Source organism: Ascidiella aspersa, chromosome 9 (assembly GCF_963924565.1).
Source record: "Ascidiella aspersa chromosome 9, kaAscAspe10.2, whole genome shotgun sequence".
In the NCBI taxonomy this organism is placed as follows: Eukaryota; Metazoa; Chordata; class Ascidiacea; order Phlebobranchia; family Ascidiidae; genus Ascidiella; species Ascidiella aspersa.
This window is the reverse complement of record NC_139455.1, coordinates 10451393-10459623: the sequence shown is the minus strand read 5'-3', so window position 1 is coordinate 10459623 and position 8231 is coordinate 10451393. Positions and strand designations below refer to the sequence as shown.

The 8231-nt window shown below is 34.9% G+C and overlaps 1 protein-coding gene across 1 annotated transcript; it reads left to right on the top strand.

Moving 5' to 3' along the window:
* Positions 1–1658: 1658 nt before the first annotated feature.
* Positions 1659–7990, top strand: LOC146132944 (adenosine receptor A1-like). The gene is made up of 7 exons (XM_083397605.1): positions 1659–1708; positions 3397–3541; positions 4568–4761; positions 4912–5030; positions 5109–5257; positions 5665–5761; positions 7929–7990. The coding sequence occupies exons 1-7, from the start codon at positions 1659–1661 to the stop codon at positions 7988–7990; spliced, it is 816 nt and encodes a 271-aa protein (XP_083253731.1).
* Positions 7991–8231: the final 241 nt, after the last annotated feature.

Sequence of the window (8231 nt, the reverse complement as noted above, 5' to 3'; positions counted from 1 at the left end):
TTCTTGTTTTAAGATGCCCTTAACTACTTTAATTATCTTAATGATAAGTATACATATGCTCAAGTTTAGCAGTTTGTTTGCAAGAAACATTACTTAATTACGTTTATTAAATAATTACGACTAGTAAACAACGATTTTATTAAAAATAAGCGTTCATATTTGATGTTTTCTGCAGATGGTAGGCTTAAGCTTACACCACGACTGAGTAATAGCTTAAGTTTACTTTGTTGCACATTCAATGTAAAAATAAATTACCTGGAAAGACTCGCCAAAATAAGACGAAAATCGATCGATGAAAGAATCGATATATAGTCAGAACAGCATGTTTGTATCAAAATTCTAACGCTTTGTCGAAAACACCACTTTCGATTCTATGACGAAAAAACAGGTGATGTTTCATTATCAATACGGTTATTGTGTTGGTGTTGCATAACATGAAGCATACTTTGTTTTACTTTAAACTAAGTACTCTTGATATGAGATATCTTATAAAACAGTGGATCCCAACTGGGGAGTACTTTCTAATGCTGAAGCGTGATGTATGATAAGTTTACAAATTTACGATTTTAAATTTATTTTAATATTAAGCTTCATAACACAATTGTTTGTGTACGTTTAGACTTTAGAGTGCAATTAGTTAATGTTTTTTTAGATTGTACGTAATTAATATGTGTTGTTTCAATTTTGTTTATAGTGAAGTGAAGTAGAGAAAACCGTTTAGCGAAAACGATATACTAACACAGTAATATACTAAGGATAGTATCAGACCATTACATCTTGGTACGTTTCTGTATTTTATATATAACATCATCAAAAATGTAGCGGCCCTGTAGAAATTACACTTTTTCCTGCAGAATAGTTAAGTGTGGACTTCTTCGGAAAAAAAATTATTGAGGTAAGGCATTTTGCGTTAATCAACATTCTACAATGTAGTTTGCACTACACTATTTTTTCTTTCGTGAGCTAATGCTTCACTCCAACTTTTGAAACCATTGAAATAAACGCATTGAATGTTTTTTTCCCTTCCCAGGAAGTTGGTTTGTTTGCAGCCAAATTAATGTGAAGTTAGTTTCCTTAACATTTTGCTTGCCCATCATTTTGTTAAATATAATTATATTGCTAAACTTTTGTTCGTGCCCAATGTGTCAATTATTGTTCTTAATAAAATTTTCAAATTAAACCAAAATATTCAATGATCTTGCGCATCTTGTAATATTTAGTCCGGAAACAGCCGGCTTGTTCGGATTCTTCCGCTAGTTTTATTACGGTATGATATCAATTAACTGTGTGATGTCATATCTTAAAATGTTATATCCCCTTTCCTCCAAAACAAAATCATAGATTACCACGGTGCCGCAAGCCCAAAAGCTGGTATCTGCTGCCGAAACGTCGGTTTATAACTCGGTTTACATAAAAAGAGCGATTTCCATCTATTAATATGCTGTTTGGTAGAGCTAACTATATTATTACTTCTAGTTGTTGGTTCATAAAGCATAACCATATAGTATTTAAAAACAAAGTGCACGTTTGTGTTTTTTTGAAAGGGAATATGTCGCAAAACCTCTGAAATAACACAACACAAGTAATGGGATTCATTGTTTAAAAACTGTATATTTTTCTAAATTGTGCAGAATTCAACTAAAATACGGGAGTAGAATATGGCAATAAACGACTCTTCAACCTTGCTTTCGACTGTGTTTGAAACTACGTAAGTTTAAAGTACTATACATAATGCTTCATTATAAAATTATCAATAATTAAAAAATGTCTACAAAAAAGATACTACAAAAGATATGTATTATCTATTTACCTAATTGGAGGTGGAGCTGTTACTGGCGTAAAAAAACATTTTGTTTTGACAATTTTTTTTGTTTCTGTATAAATTCCTGTAAGAATCTTATGTAAATAACTCAACAACGATGCTCTACTTCTACGTCAAGCCTGCACAACAGAAAATTGGACAAGGGCCGTAACAATCAACAAAGCTTCACGGGCCACATACTGAAGTTCGTAGAACCGTAACGTAGCTACATATAATGTTATGGGGTTAAGCCGTGCGTCATTACGCAACTTCAATTCAGTCTAATCGCTCGAAGCGCAAATAAATGCTTATTTAATGTAAATTAAAAACATTTCAATTTACAAGGACACTATATTGGGGTGGGGAGGGCATAAAAAGGTTTGCGTATATTGCTCGCACTTGTAGTCCATTTAACAGATTCTATCAAGTACAAAGTTCATGAGTCGTTCGAAGCAATGCCATATAATGCAAAGCTTTTGAGGTGAATCGATTTTCTCAAAACGGACGAAAACATATTAATAACGAAAATAAGTATTAAAACAATAGTATTTAATTCGTAAAAGTTGGGATAAACTATACTTGGGGCACATTCTGGTTGCCTCCCTTGATCCGGCCACTTTGTTATTGCAAACTCACTGTGTTTTAAGACCGACAACTGACCACTGCGTTGATTACATGACGTGTCAACATGACAATTTATTAAACTACTCAACTAGAAATGCGTCCGTGAGCTAAAAAGTTTGTCAACCTAAATTAAAATAGGCTCACAGACACTTCAACAAATATACACATGCCTAAAATACGGACTTGGTTGTTTTCGCCAATCAATTTAGCAATTATGTGTGTTCATACACAATATACACAAGAAGTCCTTATTTGCAAATAAAGCTACATAGTACATTGAAAAATGCTTATATAAACGTCGTGGGCCGCACGCGGGTCGCATTAAAATATTGCGCGGACCGTTTGTTGTGCAGCTCTGCTCTAAGATTAGGCACTTAATAAATATTTAGCTACTCTTTTCTGCATTAGGCAATCGATCAAAACATAGAGTAACTCAAGGATAGCGCACCACTGACATGTGAGTCACGAGGTGACCCATCATGTTATATTTTTCATGACACAGTTGTTTCTTTAGAACAGCGGTTCCCAAACTGGGGTACAGCAGTAGCAGTTTCAGAGGGTCCACAAGGATAATTCGTCTTTAAGTTCTTCAACATTAGTCTATGATTTAGAAATAATCTGTCATCATTATTGTTTATAGTTATGGTTTATTATTCGATCATATAGCGTGTTTTATTATGTCTCTTGTGACATCATAAAGCACCTAATATGACTGATAATTGCAATAAATGTTTCTAATTTATTAATTAAAAAGGTTCGCAATCCCTGGGTTACACTAAGTGTAAATAGTTTAACAGTTTATTTTTTCTTAACACGCCCCGTTTTGTAATGGTCCTGTTCCATGTATAACAGAGGTTCTCAAACTGTGCGGCGAGACGCCCTTATCGGCCGCTAATAATTGTATTTTTCTATTTGCAAAGGACTTACCCTGAGCATCTATTTCAAAACGTCAACTTATATATTGTGCACAGAAACAGCCAGCCTGGCACCACCTTTAACTGGAAAGCTGGTGATGTTATCCACGTTGTGCTCCTGATAATCGTCGCCTTGTTTGGAAGTGGGGCCAATTTGATGACAATAGTCGCAGTTCGCATTGAACGGCGTTTGCGTCAATCGGTAGGACTATATTTTTGTTTAAATACATTGTTAATTAAAAATATATAAGTCAAAGTGGCGAGTGTTTTGTGTAGTAACGGAAATGTATGAAAGTGTTATAAATAATTATTATTGCAACTCAAACCGTAGACGCACAGATATGTACGCAGTTTATTGTCATCACATGTATAGTAAAAGTCCAAGAGGAATGCACTTTAATTTTTTACTATGTAGACTTTTAATAACCGTATTTACTAAAGTAGATAGCTTAATTGGATACTAGTGCATTTCACGTTTTTCATACAACTATTTCCTGATTGTTGTTTTTACAAATACTTATAACAGGTTGTTAACCGGTCATCGTATTGAAGTATTTAAGTGCTGTTTCTAGTGGGGATAGTTTTTAATAAAGGTTAAAGTGGTTCACGTTATGAAAAAGGTTGACAAATACTAACGTAACAAATCCTAGCGCAGGGGTGGCCAGGATTATGTTTCCCATTCACCAAGTCTTTAGTCCAAATTGGATGCGCCACACAAACGTTTACCCCTTTTACTTCTTTAAATTACGGTAAATTGGGCAGATATGACCTCTTTAAATAGCCTGTAAAATCATTTAATATAAATATTTAAGATGGGTTTGTACAGCAGTAGCTCTTGTAGTGGAAGCGATTTTACAAAAAAAGACAAAACTTTCCTTAGTTTATTGGCATTGATGAATTGTATAATTGGTTATATTTAAATGTACTGTGGACAATGCAAATAATTTTCCATACTAACAAGATGACATGCCTTTTTTGAGTTATCTCTAGATCGGGGGTATAGGGCGCCACTTGTCGCAAAATCCTATAATAGTCATATGGCCCAGGAGTAGCGTCTATCATACATCCTATCAATAAATATCGCGCTGAAGTGATATTGCGTTTCCCACATCAAAGGGTACGCGTTCGGTATGTGTGTCATTTGTTCACCTCCACTTACATAGGCAAACCTGTGGCCGAAGCTGCACGACGTGGGCTTTTTCTACAGTTTACCAATATGTTTGCTTAGATTGGCAACTGTTTCATCATCAATTTAGCTCTGGCTGATTTCCTTGTTTGCGCAGTGGCAATTCCAATTGCGGTTGCTCTAAACTTTTTGGGTGAAAACATGAAGGATAACACACTTTGCTACATTTCCGTAGCCATTTCCGGAATAGCTTGCCACTCTGCGGCGGTAAGCATTATGTTCATCGCTGTAAACAGGTTTGTAAATGTCTTTTTTTAGATTAGTAGAAAAACGGCTCATAGTGTTTTAGTTGCTGTTACGTCATGGTTTATATATATTTCCACAATGCATTTTACTTTGAGAGAAGCCAATAAAGCCTGCCACATTAAACTGAGTTGTCATCGCAGATACATGGCAACAAAGCACCCCACCAAGTTCTCCACTTGTGTCACGCGACGACGAGTGATTGTGGCAATGATGGTTTGTTGGACATTTGCCTGCGCCAATACAGTCCCTATAATGTTGGGTAGGCTCAGCTACTTTTGTCATCTAGATTTAAATCCCTTACATGTACGTATCGTATGTATATATTCCAATCTCGCAGCTTGGTATAACGTGGACTACGACGCAACGAAATATGTCTGTATTTGCTTCGATGGAACTTTTTCACTCAAATACACGCTGGTTCCTGTGTTCATCGGTCACCTTTTGCCCCACGTCATCACCATTGTGTGTTACATAAGAATCTTCTATGTAGGTTTCGTTATTTTTTGAAAATATTTCGAAATGCACAATTTAGGTTTGAAGTGGAAAAAGTCAGAAAGCAAAAGCCGAATAATTAAAATAAATGTTTCTAATATATTACTGTTAATTGGCTATTTCGATCATCGTTTAAAGTTTTCATCAAAAACGATAAACATATTTCTTATTAATGTAGGCATACTTATTTTAATTTACCCCAGTGAAAAACACTGCATATTTTAGACAAGGGTGTTCCCGAAAACTTCTCAACGTAGCATTGTGAAGTAAATATTTTACTAACACAGTTTCATTCTAATAACTAAAATGGTATTGTCGGGCACGATCTTGATACAATTTATGTGCAAGTTTATCGCAATGCCTATAAAAAAAACATTCAGTAACTCAACCCTTTGTTGAAGATCTTAGGAAAAAGCAGGCGAAAAACAGAATCTCGGCCAGTGCCAACCACTAACAAAGCGATAACAAATATTGTCACAGACTACAATACAGAGCAAGGTGAGTGCTTATTCATTGCTGCCCATTTTTCCTTAAAAAAATTATACTGCGATTATTTTGCTGTGTGAGCGTGTTGTGACAATCCTCTTGGAGCCTATCCGAGTATCCACTTAAATTTTCAGCATATTACATGTGGTGTAGATTTGTGTTTTAGAATATATGTCTATAAATCAGTATTGTAATATGTAAAACAAAAAACAACAGCGCATGACGTCATTCTGGGGGATTTGTTAGGGAACTGTTTACTTAATCGTAAGCAAACACATGCATCACACTACACACCTGGTATTTTATTGGTTCTTGGGCATTTATATAGACAGGTTTCTATTTTATATTAACGATATCTGTCTTTTCAACGTTTTTTTCGTAATACCCGACCTTTTTTCTTAATATCTCGAAAAAATTTGCATGACCGGGACATGAAACAGACGCGGCACATATTTTCACAACTTTACATTTTATGAGCAGTCAAAAATAATTGCATTATCGTATCTCGTATGTGTGGCACCTTTCCTACATCGTAGCAATAAACAAACATGTAAAGTAGAAATAAACTGCGAAGGATGCTACTTTCATAAACTCAAGACAAATTTTTAGTTTTGTCACAACGCCTATTTGAAACTTTAAAGTTTGTTTTAATTTGGTAACTTTTTTTATAAATGCTCATAAAAAACAAAAAAAAAAACGAGACAGCGTAATTGGACCGGGGTAAAAGTGTTATTTTAATTGGTCCCTGCAGCACAAGGATTAAAGACAACCTGAATTTTCACCTGCTATAAGGTCACATAATTTTAGAAAAAATTATTTACGCTTAGTAAAATAACGTCATGAAAAAATGTGAAATTATAATTACAGACAACTGAGAGGTTAAGTCACGTGTAACTATAGCAGGGGCGAGCAACCTTTTTAACACAAGGGCCAGTTAGGAAATTTAATGCTTACAGGAGGGCCGCACATCAAATAAATACTAATTGATAATTTGAGCTTTTACTAGAAAAACACAAGTACAAGCGAATATGAAATATCATAGCAGACACACATGTGGATGTTCAAATAGTTAATGAGAAGGCTGATGTTGGATATATTGAACCAACTTGTCAATGTTTGGCCTATGGGTTATATTGCTGTAGCCTATGGGTTATATTGCTATTAAACAGGAAACTGAAAGAGCAAAAGTTCCAACATTGGTGCACACAAAATACCCTTTTTTAGGGAAAAATATCTGGAAGAAGGCGAAGGGCCGCACAAAAAATGGTAAAGGGCCGCACGTTGCCCGCCCCTGAACTATAGTGTCTCTTTTGGCACAATGTTGCTAGTCGGATTCAGGAATTCCATTTTTAGATAGAAACTTAAAAACTTATGCACGCTTAAGAACGCCAAAAGAACTGGTGTACAGTTATGCAGCAGAAGCTTAATCGCGCGGCCTCGATCCTGCCCAGTTTGAAAAAAGTGGGGCGCCGCAGGTTGCCGATTCCTGATCTATAACTTGTCGGACATTGGTAAAACATATACACGTAACCTACAAATTTTAAACAATATTTTGCAAATTAAGAACATCATTCGATTTCATTTAATGGGCTTTATGAATGTTTTTTTTTATATAGGGCAAATTTACAAAAACATAATTGCAAGCCGTTTTGACAAGGATTTGAATGCACTGTATTAAATAAAAAGTTCGGGAAGTTTGTCATATATCCATATATCAGTGAATTTAAAACTATCCGAAACATTACAAAATAATTTAGAACTAAGAAAGATTAAAAGTCACGGCTAGACTTACGCAAAAAAACAAACATTCTTGTGTAAACAAAAATATTTTTACCAAAAAACGTTTAAGTGTTTTCTAAGACAAAGTGAGACCAGAACCGCCTCCTAAAGAGGGGCAAAAATTTTTGCGAACGGGTATTTTGATTGTTATCAGGAAACTAGTTGCAAGTAAATAATTTCAAAAAAACTGCGTGGACGAAAATAAATCCTTTATAGCTTTACTGCTAATACGAAAACAGTGTATGGCATTGAAATAAATTATCGTTTTTCTTTCGAGGTTTGGGAGGATCAAGAAGTGAAATGAAGGAGCACCAATCAGTGGTAATGACTATAGGCAATACAAATTGCGGACGTACTATTTTTGTTAAACATATAACATCCACTAAAATGATTTAAACAGAAAAGCGAGAGTCGAACCGCAACTTATCTAAACTGGAGCAGTCACGAAAAACAAATGTTTAAAATATCCATATGGATTATTGCATTTTTTAGTTTTTGTTGGATCCCGTACGGTATTCTTATTTTGCTGCAAGAATTGGCTCCATTAATACTTAAACAGGTAAAATTTGATTACTTTACCATCGTTAGCACTTTTTATTGTATAAATGTCCATTTGTTTTAATTTAGATTTTTGGTACATTGTGCATGGCTAGTTTCTCAATCAACCCTATAATATATGGTGTGATGAGCAAACGGTTTCGAA

Coding starts and splice junctions, on each gene's coding strand:
- LOC146132944 (XM_083397605.1), top strand. CDS start 1,659: ATGGCAATAAACGACTCTTCAACCTTGCTTTCGACTGTGTTTGAAACT. Junction 4,762..4,911: donor ATGTTCATCGCTGTAAACAG/GTTTGTAAATGT, acceptor TTGTCATCGCAG/ATACATGGCAACAAAGCACC. Junction 5,762..7,928: donor AGACTACAATACAGAGCAAG/GTGAGTGCTTAT, acceptor TGATTTAAACAG/AAAAGCGAGAGTCGAACCGC.